Source organism: Schistocerca gregaria, chromosome 1 (genome assembly GCF_023897955.1).
Source record: "Schistocerca gregaria isolate iqSchGreg1 chromosome 1, iqSchGreg1.2, whole genome shotgun sequence".
Lineage (NCBI taxonomy): Eukaryota > Metazoa > Arthropoda > Insecta > Orthoptera > Acrididae > Schistocerca > Schistocerca gregaria.
The window spans coordinates 810,268,004-810,285,729 of NC_064920.1; the positions used below are offsets into that span (position 1 = coordinate 810,268,004).

The 17,726-nt window shown below is 37.4% G+C and overlaps 1 protein-coding gene across 3 annotated transcripts in view; it reads left to right on the top strand.

Annotated features, from left to right (window-relative positions):
• LOC126270716 (transcription initiation factor TFIID subunit 2) overlaps positions 1-17,726 on the top strand; it is a 133,061-nt gene that overhangs the window by 45,763 nt on the left and 69,572 nt on the right. For all 3 annotated transcript variants that reach the window (XM_049974094.1, XM_049974092.1, XM_049974093.1), the window contains exons 11-13: positions 529-781; positions 15,473-15,613; positions 16,084-16,277. In XM_049974094.1, the coding sequence (XP_049830051.1) occupies positions 529-781; positions 15,473-15,613; positions 16,084-16,277 (588 nt within the window). The remainder of the gene's footprint in view (positions 1-528; positions 782-15,472; positions 15,614-16,083; positions 16,278-17,726) is intronic.

Below are 17,726 nucleotides of genomic sequence, written 5' to 3' on the forward strand. Positions count from 1 at the left end.
AAGTAATGATTATTTAATTATGTGTTTCATCCTTATGGGGATGATCAGACTGTGTAGCACTCTGCAAATAAGCATTTGTCAAACTGTGCGAGATAGTGTGTGTATGTTAAACACACTAGCCTCTGCAGACATGGAAGTATGGTCCTATCTCTTCAGTTCTGTATTGTTTAAGGTCCTTGCCATATCTTGCACAATGTGGTGATCACAATGTGATGAAAGCTTATTTTCAGAATCCTACATAATCTGATGATGCGCCAAAAGGGTGAAATGCTTTATTAAAGAATCATTATTTTGTAACCAAGACATTTCTTTGTGAAAAAATCTACAATTATGTTTTTTTATCTTCATGTGCATCCTGTGTGGCACTCTATCTTTTTAAATTTAGGAAGTTATTTTATTTTTTCCCCTCTTCTTTGATTGACTTTTTTCTGTTAGGAGGCAAATGAATGTTTCATGTTTTGGGTTAGGATTCATTTCCTCTTAGAAAGATATGAATTGAGTGTGTAATAGTAATTAATGTACTTACAGTGCTGACTCACCTGTGTTGTGGATTAGACTGGATCCAGACATGACATTGTTGCGCTCTTGTGCAATAGAACAGCCAGATTACCAGTGGCAGTACCAACTCCGCCATGAAAGAGATGTTACTGCACAGATAGAAGCTATAGCAGCTCTTGAAAGATTTCCCACTCCTCCTACTCGTCTTGCTCTCACAGATACTATAGAAAATGAACAGACATATTATAAAGTACGTTGCCGTGCAGCACATTGCCTTACAAAGGTATGTATATGAGTGATTATGTATCCTGTTATTCTTTAAAAATTTTGTCTGTTACCAGTTATTTTTAAAAACAGTGAATCAGTACAGTTCAATATGACTGGAAGGTAGTTACTGTTTTTCACAGTGCTTTTCAAAAAAAATTACTGTCATCACAAATTTGACAGTAGAAAGAACGCATCTTGTTGCTATGATTCTGATTTTGAAGTTGAATGAGAGCATTTTGAATATTCTTCTAACACCACTGTATATTTCTTAAGTGAAGTAGATGAACGTGAAATTATGATGCTTTCTCTTCAGAAATGAACTTACCTTAAAATATACACATTTGGAGAGTATTGGTAGTCTCAAAATGATGTGATTTTCACAGTCTTGCGTATTATGGTAGAGAGTCAGAAATAAATTGTGAAATTTTTCAACCATCTCACATAAAGAACAGACTGGAAAAAAATTGTGCTTCAGGTGGTATAATTCCAAGTATCGGTAAGGGAAACACTTACAATAAAAAGTTATACTTTTCATCAGAACTATACATCATCCTGTTTGAAGGAAAGAAAGATTTTTGGATGAGGTTGGAAAGAAGGCAGACAGGTGACAGGTTGCTCAGACCCTATGATTGTTATGAGAAGGAAAGAAGGTGAAGACAAAGGAAAAGTGTCAGAATGTGCAATCAAAGGTACAACATTGGTATGCACTGTGCATTTTACAGTTTAGAAAGGACAGGAAGGACAGTCTGGGAAATATTGATGGAGGAAGAGAAAATGAAAAGTGGTAAGAGTAATGCAATTAATAAAAAGTGTGTGTGTGTGTGTGTGTGTGTGTGTGTGTGTGTGTGTGTGTGTGTGTGTGAGAGAGAGAGAGAGAGAGAGAGAGAGAGAGAGAGAGAGAGAGAGAGAGAGAGAGAGAGTTTGGGGGGAGACTGGTGCTTAGTGGATTGATCCAGGTGGCTAGTGTGATAGTGATATAGCAGGCATGCTGTAAAGAATGTTGAGTAACTGGATGTCCCTAAGTTAGACATTTCATCTGTGTATGTTGATGCATTCAATCAATTAGGTGATGTATGTTTCGGTGTATTGACAAGTGCCGGCATGAAGATGAAGAACACAAGAGCAGAGAAGACTATGAGACAACGTCAGCCAATAGCTCCTGCCAGCCTCTGGCGCATAGTTCTAGACCTACACTAGGAGAGCACTACGATAACAGTTATATGATGAAAGTGCATACTGTGTGCTTTGAAAAATTCTTAAAAAAACCATGTTTACAAAAGGTATGTATATGCAATTGTAAATATGTGATCACAGTGTGGGCAATGAAAGCTTCATACAGTCCACAAGAAAACATTAGTAACAGAAATCACTTATGTGCCCTTCTATGGCACTAGAGTTAAAGTTCTTGTTCCTCACTGCACCATGGCTGTAACACTACCATCATAGAAATGAGGCTATGAATCCAAATATGCATGTGCTCGCCAACAGAGAATATCACACAAACGGTCTTCAGCCATACTGTTAGTAACTTCCTTGTTTCAGACAAGACCTGGTACTATTAATCTGCTTCACATGTAAGTGATGAAGTGGGCACCTGCTAGCATAACCTCTACACAAGATGCTTCAGAGCTACTGTAGAAGCACTTTTTCCTAGAAGTGGTGCATCCAGTCCTTTTGGCTAAAATCTCTTTTAGGCGAGCCAATAAAGCCAGACAGAATGCTAAACCTTAAAAGCCCTGAAAGCTACTGGGAAATGAGAAAAAGGACCTTTAGAATTTCAAATGGGAATATGAGGAAAAATTAGTGTTGTTGAAAATAGCTGTCTAAACTGAACACTTTTTGTCTAAGTTTTTCTGGATTTGCACTGCTGTGATGATATCATCAAAAAACACTTCCTGGCAACTTGCCAAGCCATGCCACACCATACCAATAAACTAAAGTGATTGGGAACTGTGAATACTAGAAAGGGTAACTTGCATTTTCACATCAGTGTCATTACTGTGGTCGAACAGGAGCCAGTTGTCAAAGCTTTCTGTGCTGGTATTCAGTTTGACTCATGCCATATTTTGACAAAGAGACATTTGATGTGCTTATGCTACTCCAAGAATGTCACCATAAATGCACAAACATGCCTAACAACAAAGTTGTGTGAATCTTTGTAGAGACAACAATAACGGAAATTCATGGATGGAAAAATATGTAAAATAAGGGAAAGGCCACTTTTCTCTAGAGAACTGATGTGTGGTGCACAGAAACACACAATAGAAAACAGTTAACACTCACTTTTGAGGTCTTACTCTTTTGCTAGTAAGAATACGTACATTCAAGCACATGGCCACAGACACCCAAAGTCTTGCCACTACCAAAGGTCGGTACATTTGGGTGTCTGTGTGCATATTTCTACTCTTACTAGAAAAAGAGCAAGATCTTTTCTATTATGTATGTCTGCACATCACACACCAGTCTGCTGTAGGTAAATGGTTGTTTTTTCCCTTATTTTACGTATTGTATAGGGACATTTGTGATACAGTTTATTGTGTCAGTCACTATACAGAGTCATTTATCTGCACCTAGGGATACAGTTGCAGAACAGAAATAAGAATGAGATGTCTCAAGAAATTGATCTCTGTGCATTTAATTTGTGCATAACTAATTTAATATTATTTAAAAAGAAGAAAGTAAATGTTATTGGATAAGAGCTCTACATTCAGGCGGTATTATTTTTGCTATGAATTATCTAAAAAAATTGAAACTGTATGATATCAGTTTCATAATTGTTTAAGAATGTGGCCTGCCAGTTTCTAAAACCTTCTGCAGATGGTTGGAGAAAAGATTTCAAAATAGTCCACTTTATTTAGAGAAGCTATTCCAGCCTCAGTCAAACTAGCTGTCACACTCTGGTTTTAAGGGGTGAATATTTCACCAGCCTGTTGTATACATTTAGAATATCAAAACAAATGTTCTCAAGTATAGTCCCAGATATGCATGAAGCCATAGTTATTTCATTGAAAGGCTCTGTGAGGCTAAAAGATAACACTATTTTTATTGACAGGATATTTTATTTTAATAATGGTTTTTTAAAGAATACAACTTTATCAGCTACATTTATGTGTATTACTTAAATATGTCTAACAGTACTTGTACAGTTTGGTTACGAGGGGCCTCTGAATTTCTGATGAGGGTTTCATGGTGTTGTGACATTAAGAAAGGAAGAGTTAGGAGAGAATGAATGATTGCTATTTGTGCTTTAGGATGTTGATGGTAAAGAATGGTTTGGAAGTGCTGTTACTTCAAGTGGTGTGTTACTTGGCACATTTGAATTCATTATCCTTCTATAATATCTCATTTTTAGTTATAGAAAAACATCGTTATTTTCTTGCTGAAGTTATTTGTAACATGCTCCCCATAAACTGCAAATTCATCTCAATTTTGAAGTGCCTCTTCTAACTCTTTCATGTAGTTTATAGTTTGCTTCTCCATAAAATTTTGATCTGAACTTTTCCTCCTGTTGGTTATTGGTGCACTGAATACTAATGTGACTGTGCAAATGCAAGTGGCTAGTGTCAACTGCCCTTCTTGTCTTATTGGCCACCCTTTGTTTCATTCATGAGTAAACAAACTGTTTTCCACATTCAGTCATTGGCAAATATTAAAAGAAACAGGTTATACCTAGAGTCAAGCAGCGAAGGTCAGATAAATAACAACAACGAGAGACAAAAGGTTCTATTATAATGTGGTATTAATATGCTGATGAGGAAATATTAATTTAATGAATATTATGAGTATGAAATTTAAAAGAATGCAAAATCCCCCAAGATCATCAAAGTTTTACAGAAGCTCAAAATTTAGCCCAAACTTCAATGCAAGATGCTTTTAATAGTTTCCATGATGAAATTCTGCCTCAAAATCTGGCAGAAAACCCGAAGAGATTCTGGTTGTATGTAAAGTACAGCAGTGGCAAGACATAGTCAGTACCTTCACTGCATAATAACAATGATGATGATATTGATGACAGTGCACTAAAGCAGAGTTACTAAACACAGTTTTTCAAAATTCCTTCACAAAAGATCTGCTCCTGTAAACTGAAAGTCAGGCCCAATGTAGGAAGTGAGTAGGAACAGGTGAGGTAAAATCTTGGTACTGTTATTAAAGTAAAAGTGATTTTGCTAAATCTGAACACACTAAAATATGAGAATACATAACTTTGTACTGAGGAGCACGTAGGTGCGAAGCCGGATGTATCAGAGCTAACACAGGCAAAATCTGTAGTGGCTCGCCCACTATGACAATGAAACAATGTTGGTTGGTCGTCTACTCGGAATCAAATGGGGAGAATCTGGAGCAGCACTCGGAGAGCTGCACAGTGCCGGCTAGAGGGCACTCTCGTCAGTGTCAGTGTCACAGTGCCAACCTAAGAACTTGTACCTACACTGTGACATCATAGCTATCAATACCATACTTACTTCATTGTGAGTCTGTCTATCTGCATTGCTTTCATTGCAGGTTGTATGCCAACTTCCTGTGAATTACATGTCTTGTAGTAAAAGCTGTAATGGATGGTAACCAAAACAATTACACTTTTTTGGAGATGAATCACTTTCTTTGGCAAAAATAATTTCATATTATCTCTCCTGAACTGTGATTTTATAGAGCAGGCCTGTGCAGAGATATAGCAATATTATCCATGCCGGTCACAGCACATTTTTCGGTGACTGGAGGCACTGATTCACAGTACTGGCCTGGTACAACCAATCCACACTCAGAATAAACAAGTGAAGACATGTTAGAGATGGAACTTGACATATAAATAAATAAATAAGCAATGAAAGTCCCGGTATGCCTGATGCAATAAATCTTGACCCACATCTCTCTAGAGGAAGAACACCATGGGATTTGGGGGCAAGCAAAAAGTACTACCAGAAGACTTCTGCCTGATAGTTCTTTATGTCTGTATCACTTCTGTGTATATAAAACATTAAGTGTACATGATTTTCAGACAAGAAACATCTAATTCAAAAATCAAAACACCGACTGCCATGTTGTGGACTCATAAAACTACTTTCAAATCTAAAGCTGAAGTAAATATGAACAATGGTGACTATTGGTCAGAAGAAAGCCCTCATTGGTTATGTCAGTAAAAAAAAAAACAGCTAGTGTGGAGCATAAATACCTTATTTTCTCGATGAACAAATGAGTAATTAGTGGTATTCTGAATTTCTTCAACATGAATGGACAGGGTTGTTAGATATTCCATTAGCATCATGGCTGGTAAAGCGGCTGCAGCAAAATGGGTATCTAGAATGTTTTCCCTTGTTATCTAAGCAGATTTTTTTTAAAGCATGAAAGAGGTTGTCTTGCAACAGTGTCCCACAAGGCATAGGAAAGGTAAAATTCAAAATGCATGTCACTTGTTTCAAGATGCAGATATGCTTTGGGTATTCAAATGCACAAAGAGAGGTGTGACAGTGCTTAAAACAAGGCGAAAAGCATTTTAAACAAATTTTTCCTAAGACTTAAAACTGCAGTGTTGTATAATAATCTGTTACAATTGTTACAGTGGCAAATAAAATTTATTCAAAGTAAAAATGGCAAAAAAGGTCATCCTGGCCATGATATTAAACAGTACATACAACTTTATTTTTATTTCCTCAAATGTTGCTCAAACTATCAGCTCCATAAAGAATTGTTGATGATATCTTCAAATGACTCAAAATCCAAAAAAATTCCTTTTGACAAAAAATATTCAGTTTTGAGAGATCTTTTCAATGGTACTAATTTTTTCCTTGTTCTTATTTGAAATACTGAAGTTGAGTTTATTTTCTCCATTTTCCAGCTGTTTCCAGGCATTGTAAGGTTCACCATTCTGATCATCCTAATCAGATTTCCGAAAATGTGTTTTACTTCAAAAGAGATTGGCTGCACCATTTCTAAGAAAAACTAAGAGGAAGATGGTCAGAAACACCTCGCATATAGCATGGTGGTTTGAAAGGTTCAGGGAATCGCCATGAGAGGTCAGCGCTAGTGCAACGAGTTGTTCACGTGATATTTATTGGACTGTTGCCAGTAAACATGTACCAAGTAAGTGCTCTTGGAAGAGAGGTATGGTGGTGATGTGGCTCTGTTGTTGTTCCTGTGTAGTGATTTGCAAAGATGGAAAGGAGATCCGAGCAGCGATTAAGTACTTGAAAGGTATGAAAGCAAAGGACATTCATGCTGATTTTGAAAATATGCTGGGGGCCTCTGTTCCTTCATGTTCAGCTGTTGCCAAGTGGACAAATGAATTTAAATTTGAAACTTCCTGGCAGATTAAAACTGTGTGCTGGACCGAGACTCAAACTCAGGACCTTTGCCTTTTGTGGGCAAGTGCTCTACCAACTGAGCTACCCAAGTATGACTCACGCTCCGTCCTCACAGGTTTACTTCTGCCAGTACCTCGTCTCCTACCTTCCAAATTTTACAGAAGCTCTCCTGCGAACCTTGCAGAACTGCGGAGACATGGCTTAGCCACAGCCTAGGAGATGTTTCCAGAATGGAATTTAAATTTGGTCGGGAGATCTTAGATAATGATCTGTGCAGTGGTTGGCCAAGATGTGTCACTACTCCAGAAATCATTGCAAAAGTGCACAAAATGATCATGGAGGATCATGGATTGAAAGTGCGTGAAATTGCTTATGCTTTCCAGATGTCACCTGAATGGGTATATCACATTTTAACTGAAGAATTAGAAATGAAAAACAATTATGTGCAAGGTGGGTGCCACAACTCTTAAAGCTGGATCAAAAACGCATAAGAGCGGACATATCAGAACAGTGTTTGACTCATTTTAGGAGAAACGAACAAGATTTTTTGTGCCGGTTTGTGACCACACATGAAACTTGGGTGCACTATTATACACCAAAGACAAACAACAGTCAGAGCAGTGGAAACATGCTGATTCTCTGCCACCAAATAAAACAAAGACAATTTTTTCATCGGGAAAGGTCATGTTATCAGTGTTCTGGGATGTGAAGGGGATTCTGTTTGTAGATTATCTCCCCACTGGGCTAACAATTACTGGAGAATACTATGTTAACCTTCTGGACAAATTACAACAAAAGATATGTGAAGAAAGGCTAGGTTTAGCAAGGAAGAAAGTCGTCTTCTATCAAGACAATGTGCACCCACACACATGAGCCATCACCATGGCAAAATAACACTAACTAAGGTATGAATTGTTGCCACACCCACTTTATTCACATGATATGAATCTGTCAGACTTCCATCTCTTCCCAAAACTGAAAATTTCTCTTGGTGGACGAATATTCACTTCAAATGAAGAACTGATAGCTGGAGTTAACAGCTATTTTGCAGGCCTCATTTTCGAGATGAGATCAAGACAATGGAACATCGTTGGACCAATTGCATTAATCTACAAGGATACTACATTGAAAAATAAAAGAAATTTCAGTTATGTAAGTACGTTTTTTGTATTACATTCTAAGAACTTTTCAAACCACCCTCGTATATACAAGTGTGTGACACCTGCTCTTCAATAAGCGTTCTTGTTATGGTCTCAGTTCCAAGCCTGTTTAGTGCACCTCTCTGAGCTAGGCTATCCTGTGCCAGTCTGTTATTTTCATGACTACGGTAAGCTACATCGATTTGAACTTGTTTACTGTATTCAAGTCTTCATCTCAGTTTACAGTTCCCCCTCACCCCTCCCTCCCCCTACATCTCCATTACCAAACTGATCATTTTGAGATTCCTTAGGATTTGTCCTAACAACCAATCCTTTTAATATTTCTGATTAATTTGGACTGTCTCTTTCTCTCACTGTCAGGAATGTTTTGTTATTGTCCTCTGTTTTATTGCTGTACCAATTGTTGTATGCATCTTGTTGAGAGTGTATTGCATAGTCTCATTCCTCATTCCACGAAGAGTGCTTTTTTCCTTTTCTGTAGCGGAATTAGTGTTCATGCTGTTTCGATCAATCTGCTTTTGAATTGTTGACAATTATTTCACAGCTTTTTCTTTGATTCTTCCAGGAGAATAGTTGGATTCTGCTAATGTCAAATTTGAGGATTTGTGCCTTCTTTTTCTTTGTGAGCTTCTGAGGTTTTATATAAGGGACAGGTGGAGAAATAGTAAGTAAACATTTATTATTTCAGAAGTAATCAGCATAACTGTTGAAAGCTTTCCTCAGCTTCTAAACCAAATTCCACTCCAAGCATTTGCCTGTTTCTGCCATGATTTTCTTGGATATCTAACTTAATTTTTGCAAACTGGATCTTCCTATTCTGAAGTTCATTTTTTAACTTGTTTCTTGCCCAAAAAGTTTGTTATTTGTTTCCACTTTCTGGCAGTACAGTTCAGTTCACTTTGTTTCCAGTATTTGAGTGTATAAATTTTCTTTTAACTCTTTATATGATTCACTTATACTTTTATTCATTTCTTTAGTTTAACTACCAGGTTGATCTTTGAATTCTCTGAGCGACTCACATAAGTTGTTATTTGTTTCTTTTAATTTACTATTCATATTTGAATGGTTCACTTATATTTTTGTTATACATTTCTTTTAATTTACTGTACTATCTTCTACCAATCTATTTCCCCTTTTTAAACTCTGTAACCCACCTATCCAAGTAAGCGATGCAATAGTCCACATTCTGACCTATAGAGTGCCAGTTTTGTCTTTCCTGATGATGAAATTCTGTGGACTGGTCACAACTCGGACTATTTTATCTCCTGAATCTTTTAACCAAGAGGATTCAATCATCGTTAAGCCATGCAGTAGAGCTGCTACTCTCAGGCAAAATGGCAGCTGTAGTTTCCTCTTGCTTTGGCAATTGCCACATCAACATACCAAGGCGCTGTTTGCTTATGTTAAAAGGTCAGATCAATTAATTAACTGGAGTTTTGCCCTGCCCATACTGAAAAGGCTGCTGCTCATCCTCAGGACTCAAAGGGCCGGATGGCTTCTGGCCTCTGTTGCAGTTTCAGCAGCAGTGTGGCTATCTGTATCATTGACTCATGCCAGTCACCCTACAATGCCAAGACCTACATTGCGGTGGGGCAGGTGGCTCTCTCACTACCCTTTCAACCATCAGTCCACCTACCTGGAGAGGTTTCAGGTTGTCTGCTCTTCACTCTACGTTGATGAAAACTTAGCTAAATACCCACCACGCAAAGGCCACATAACTCCAGTCCATGGGCAGCATCTAAAAGTTAGTTAAACTATCGGGCATTCAGGATTCTTACATGATTCATATGGAAAATGTCTAAAATTTTCTGCAAGCTTGTTTATTGTCTTTGAAACACAGAAAATAGCTATCAAGTCCTTATTTAATATCCCAACACTAATTATGCAATGTTACTGACTGTCTCTGTAACAAGTTCGCACCCAAAAGCAGCCAGAAGATATTTCATCCTGCCCGATATTTTAAATGTCCTAAACAGTTATTGACCCATGACTACTTGCAAGTTAACACTGTCAATTGTTCAGTTGTCTTCTTGTACGGAAGAGCTCGCCATAACACATCGTAATTTGCACTAAACAAGCCACGCGTAGTTTATGTGCAACTTGAAATGTTCACATGTGAAATCTCCAAAAATAAGTCATTCAAAAAGCTCAAACTTTCTCAAAATATTCAAAACTGTAGTCGCTTTTCATCAACTACACGAGAACCGATTATACTTGTAGATTTCTTCATTTTGGTACAAATTTGATAGGCGATTTAACACAGGTGTTTACCAGAAGACATTTCCTGAACAACTATCTCAACTCGTAGATATGAAGCACAAAGCTCTATTCAAATGTGCAGGAATCACTGAATTCCTATTAGCTAGTATGTTAAGCAGCTCATCAGATCATCTGGAGAACTTCTATACTCACAGTATTTCGAATGTCAGCCAATCAGATTACCACAAGTAATGTGGACTAAAAATTTCATAATTCTGAAACTAAATAAAATTTAATGTAAACAAAATATAATACCTTTCCACAAAATAAATTACTAATAAATTTAATAAATGCCCGTTCTGGTTGCCTTTTACAAAATCAAGCTCACTCGGACATACGTCACAAATTCACCTATTACAGAACAATTTTCTCATGCTTACATTTACATAGTTTCAATAAAATATCACATTCCCACTTTACGTATATCCTTCATTCACTCTCTCAGTCTTGAAAACACTTACACAAACAAAACTCAATTAAATAATAATTTCCCAATGTACTGTTAATTAAATTAGAAATCTTTGGCAATGAAGCTAAAGAAAATTCTAGCAATTGGATTATATGATCCTGTCCTCTTGGCTGTAGCTTTAGTTGATACTGTAGATGAATACGTTACAGTACTTAACTTAGTTTCACAATGCCAGCACAGTTATTATGTGTTTTAGGTAAAAATTTATATCTCCTAAAGTATTGAAGTTATTGATATGAAATTTTAGCAGTATGGTTCTGTTATCCAAAGAATTTGGTACACTAAGCATGAAAAAGATCAATTAATATTTAATAGTACTTCTTTGGATTCATAGAGAGTATGTGTAACATATTGCATGCAGCATTTGTCAAGTACACCGCTTGCCCGGCCCAGTAACCAGTGTCAGCTGTGCAAGTGTGAGAAAATGATCTGTCTCCTCCTGGCTCCACAGCAAGCTAAATTCTCAATGCAAAGTGACAACTTGTAATAATTTTCTATATTACAACACTTTAAAGGCATCTTCAGGAGTATGGTTAATAAATGAATAACTCTCCACATGATGCATCTTTTGTCATGTGGTATATACCAGTTGTTACTGAAATGAGTGCTTGTTGAACCAAGTGTGTGTGTGTGTGTGTGTGTGTGTGTGTGTGTGTGTGTGTGTGTGTGTGTGTGTGTGCCTGAATAAGTTTCTGGAGGGGACATGGGGTTATTTGAAAGTATATTAAGTGTCAGAGTATATTAAGTGTCAGAGTGGAAGTGTATTTAATGGTTAGTTAAATGTGGACAGTCTTTCTTATGAACCCATCAGAGGACTGGAGTTTGGCTTCTAAGATATTGGTACCTTGAATAAAGTGAACCAGAGCACCTTTCCAGTGCATCCCACTTTGTGCTCCACCGCAAAATGTTCCCTCTTACAGTCTTCAGACATGTGGGCGCATCTGTAGTAATAAGCAATTCCTCACCTGATTTCCTAATGTCCTTGCGATGACCTACAGAGATAGACACCTAAAAAGATGTGCCACATGCTCGTTGTGAAGTACACAAACAACTGCCTACCACATTTTCTCTGCTCACTGCACGTCACTGAACACAGAGGATAGCATGTGCTTAAGAAATGGTCATTGCAGGCTTGCAGTGTGGGGAAAGATCACAAGGACTGATGAGTCATGAAGCATGTTGGTGCCAGCTAATAACACTCTACAAGCACATAAAAAACTATTTGAGGCAATGTGATTGCTGACAGAAACTCAATAGCAGTATGATAAAGATATTCTTATGTGGAGCATATTTATATGTTGCAGCCCATTCAGGAAGATAAACCAATATTTGACTGCTCCCAGTTAGTACCAGATTCATTTGAGGAACGTTCCATGAGTGTGAGTGCTTATGTGGTCCCTCCATGTCACCTGACCTTAATTCCATTTAGTTCATCTGTTCAACAGCCCTCACTGAGTATTGCACACTGAGTGATAGGGATCAGGGTGGCTCCAAATGTTGGCAGTTCCCTGCGAAGCCCATGCTGTGATTCAACACTGCCATCATCAGAGTGAATTGGGGTACTGCACACTACCAAGTGGGTGTTTCTAAATCTAGTGCCGAGGAGTGCTTGCAGTGTACAAAAAGAGGACAGTCAGTCAGTCACCTGTAGATGAATAATGGATAATGTATAGGCAGTTACAAAGATCAGATAGCATCACATCTTTATGTCTGTGGCATCCACTGGCTCTTGATGAGTAATTGTCAGGGTAGACGGATTTTAGAGGGAGGACAGGTATAGCAATAGGGAGAGAGTACAGTGGGGCAGCTGGGCAGGGGCCATAAAGACAGTGGGAAGCAAGAGTTAAATTTTAGAAGATGTAGAAATGGGGTGGCAGGTAACACTCAACAGTAATGACAAAATGTGGATTGATACATTATTTAACAGGAGCTGTTATATAATTAGCCACCTTTAGTAGAAGACTTTTTTTGTTCTACACTATGAATTTCGCTGCTTTCTGTGGCATAAACTGATGCTAAAGTCTTCCTCTTTCTTCTGTTTCACTGATGAAGTCTTCCATTTGTAAGGTATGCAGCCGCACAGACTTGGCATGTAGTAATTCCATTGAAATGTCATGATCATTAAAAACTTTATTTCTGATGTGTTTTGAGTCATCATCATCAGATAACGGTGGGTGTACAACTTTGCTTCCACCGTTTGCCGATAGGTGGCGACAACGATAAGTAGCGGTCGAAAGAAAGAGATTACAGATGTCAGGCAGTTGGCTTGGACCTCAGTCAACATAACCTCATTCAAACATTAGTCGATTTGTGTCTGCATAATAAAGTTTTTCTTGATTAAAAATGTCAGTTTACGAACCTAATTCTCGTTCTTTGCGGGAGGTGTTGCTGTTTTGTTTGAATATGAAGAAAACAGCGGCTGAGTCTCACCGAATGCTCTCGAGTACGTATGGTAAGGATGCTGTTAGTGAAAGAATATGTCGTAAGTGGTTTCAACGCTTCAAGAATGGTGATTTTAATGTTGTAGACCAGCATAGTCGTGGAAGAGAGAATGTTTTTGAAAATGCAGAATTGGAGACATTGCTGAGTGAACACTCGCGTTAAACTCGAGAAGAATTGGCACAATTAGTGGGAGTGACACAGCAAGCCATTTCAAAATGTCTCAAGGCTATGGGCATGATTCAGAAACTAGGAACTTGTGTCCCATGTGAGCTGAAATCAAGAGATGTTGAACAGTGTTTGTGTGTTTGTGCACAGTTGCTTCAGAGGTAAAAACGGAAGGGATTTCTGCATTGCATTGTGACCGTGGATGAAAAATGGGTTAATTACAATAACCCTAAATGCAAAAAATCATGGGTATATCCTTGCCATGCTTCCACATCGACAGCCAAACTGAATATTCATGGCTCCGAGATCATGCTCTGCATTTGGTGGGACCTGCTTGGCATCGTGTACTATGAGGTGTTAAAACCAAGTGAATGCAATTAATGTGTTTGAGTAGAGCATTAAAAGACAAACGGGTGCAATACAGCGAGAGGTACAATAAAGTGATTTTGCAGCATGACATTGCTCGGCCCCACATTGCAAAAGAGGTCAAAATGTACTTGGAAACGTTAAAATGTGAAGTCCTACCCCACCCCGCTGTATTCTCCAGAAATTGCTCCCTCTGACTATCACCTGTTTAGATCAATGGTGCATGGCCTGGCTGACCAACACTTCCAATCTCATGAAGAAGTCACAAATTGTATTGATTCGTGGATCGCTTCAAAAGATGAACAATTTTCAGAATTTGTAAACTGCCCAAAATATGGGAGAAAGTAGTGGCCAGTGAAGGAAAATACTTTGAATGATACATGTGCAACCAATTTGTTTCATTAAAGCCTCAAATGCTGAGAAAAATATGGCGGAAGCAAAGTTGTACACCTTGTACATAATAGGTACAAGTACTTACAATATTCGTAGGAAACCTCATATACGTGAACAATATAAGAAAAAAATACAGTCTCATATGCAATTGCCGTTAGGCAATATTTGCAAAAGATATTATTTGGAGACTTCACATGCCAGACTAACGATAGCAAACTCGAGGCCCATATTGTATTAATGTGGTGCCATATGGCATTGATGTTAAAGAGTTAGACAAACCAAGTCACAGCTTTTGTAATAGACAAACTAATATAAATATTCCTTCCACATTACATTATTTTTTTAATTCCAAAAATGTCATTACTGCAAATTTGGGGTATTAGTCAGTTTGCTGTATCTTGAATCACACAAGCACCATTGCTTTTTAGAAATGCTTCAAACTGTGGAACTTTGTTTTGAGTGCTTTGTCATTTTTTCACTAGAGTGTTAAGTTTTATTCATGAGGGGCACTTCCATGGGTCTTGCTCTAACACTTTGGGGTCTTCTACAGCTATGTGGACTGCATATAAAATCCAAAGAGAGAGAGAGAGAGAGAGAGAGAGAGAGAGAGAGAGAGAGAGAGAGAGAGAAGAGAGAGAGAGAGAGAGAGAGCTATGAGCACTTATTCACACAATAGAGATGCGTTTCACAGTAGCAGAGATGTACAAGAGCTCATAGCTACTCCAGTATGCATTTTAAAGCCCATGTGTACAGGCCTTTTTTTCTTGTTTTGATCTGTACTACGACTCTGAAAGTTGCGTACCCTACAATCTTAGCAATACCAGTACCGATACATGTATTACACTATCAGAGGTATCAGAATGATTTTTGCTTATAGCTTTTGAGTGGTTCATTTCCAGACCAGGATCCCTTAACTAAAATTGATACATTTACCTACCTCCAACAACCCTGAAAGTTTGTAATATCATTTCAGAGTTACCCTGTGTATATACGTTCATACACAGGTGCTGGTGCCTGTAATTTCAAGCAAGTTTTGCAGAATTAACTTGTACATGTATTTTTCAAGGATTTTCAGAAGAAATGTTTTTAGTTAGTCTCTAATGGATTTTTACAGAAGACAACAGTGATCACTGTTTTAATATATTTATTTGCAGGTCGCAAATGCTATGGTGGCTAACTGGGCTGGACCTCCAGCAATGTTGGCAATATTTCGTAAACTATTTGGATCATTTTCATGTCCACACATCATCCGGCAAAATAATTTTGCAAATCTACAGCACTACTTTCTACAAAAGGTACTGTAATTATATATATGCGACTCATGCTGTAGATAAACTAACTATAGTCAGTGTGTTTTTGAATGTGTTGAGATTATATGAGCTTGTAGTGTTGTTGAAGATCAGTGGTGGACATGCTCCAATCATTAAATGAATCTATTAATTTTTGGAGGTTTTCCTTGCATTGAAAATAATTTAGCATATTTCAATATGAGGTGCTTAAGATATTTATTTTGCTTTGAATGTAGTGACAAGGAACTGACATTCCAATGCTTTAGAATTTATGATATATTAATTTGATTAGTATGTTCATGTTTTAATGTGTTAAAGTGCTATGGGTTATTTTTATTAATATGTATTAATTTTAATACTGTAGAATACTATACGGGCAGGTGAACATTCTATTCACTTGCTTTCTTCAGAAAAACTGACCTGTTAAAAAAGTTTTAACTCTGTGTGCGTCTTATACTTATATCAGCTTCTTTCAGACAATACCAGTGGCAATGGCTGGACTACGAAATGCTCATGGCATTTGCCCACCTGATGTCATTCGTTTCCTCTTGGATCTATTTAAGTACAATGATAACAGCAAAAACCGTTACTCAGACAATTATTACAGAGCTGCACTGGTAGAAGCTTTAGGAGCTACAGTCACCCCTGTTATATCAGTTGTTCAACAAGGGTAAAGTCGCTTATTTTAGTTTTCATAATTTAAATTTCTTCATTTTTCTTATGTTTTTGTGTGTCATGTTTATTTTGCAATATTTATTATTGTGACTGACTGTGATTCATTCATTCGTTCATAGTATTCTCTAGATCACACCATGAAGGGAGAACTTTCATTCAAGTTTTGCAAAGCATTTGTTAGAAATTGCACTAACAATTAACTGTTGTTTACCAGCTAAAAAACTGTTTGTATCTAAGCACGCTAAATTGAACATAATAAAATTATTTACAAGGGAAGCCACTACTTTAAAAGAATCTGCTGCTTCCTCATTTATGTTTTCACGACTATTTTGTCTTCTATCGTTAACAGATGCCTGTTCAAATCTGCATTGTAGAGCAATTTCACTAATTTAAATACTGTGTGCCTGCATATGATGACTTGTCTGGAGATTGAAGAACTTGTCTATAGAAAACAACATTGTTTCCAAGTCAGCTGCTTGTTTAAGAACCATGCTTGCTTGATTCCTTCGTGTAGTCCAGAAGACAGGACAGAGCAGAGCATTGAGAAATCCTTTGATACAGTTCTATACCATTGCCTAGCCAACAAATGTGTGCTCATGGAATTTCTGAAAAGATGTATGGCTGGACTGAAGACTCTTTGGGAAACAGATCTGAATACACTATTCTTCATGGGAAGATGTCATCAAAAGCGAAATCAGTGTCTAGCATACCTCAAGGTAGTGTGGTAGTATGTAACTGGCAGATAAGCTATTTGCAGGTGACAGTACTGTACGGGAAGGTAAAATTGACTGGTCACGTTTATTAAATACAGAGGAACTTATAAATTATCAATGCATGGTCCAAAGATTGGTAACTGACCCTCAACATAAAAAAAAAAATGTAATGTAATGCGCACAAATAGACCTAAGGTTAAAAAAAAAATGCTAACTGTGCTTCTAAATTAATTTATCTTATGTCTTATGCTGTCTCCACTGTAGATTTTTGTGCAGCTGGACCCCCATGAATGTTACATATGGTAATTCATTTATTGTGTAGTGATTAATGTCTAATAGTAGAAGATCATTTTTGTTTGTTTATAGTTGCACAATATGATTCTTTGTGAAAGAAAGACTTTAACTTTTTTTGCTATGAACCAGTTGTATGTAGACATGCTCAGTAATCATCTTTGACATGTATCATATGAATCAGTTAGAGCCCTTGACTGGTGTACTTGTGTCATCAGTTAACATGAGTTTTTTAACAGTTCTTTAAAGTCATAGGAATGTAATTTATGTAATTAGCAACAAGATCCAATTCAGTACCAAACCTCATAGAGCTCCATGTTTTATGTTCCTCCATTCTGGATTTAGTTTTATTTATGTGACAGCATTCTCCATCCATCCAAGAGGGTTATGATGAATATTATAACTTTTTAGTTTGTCCAGTAGAATTGTGTTACTCTGCA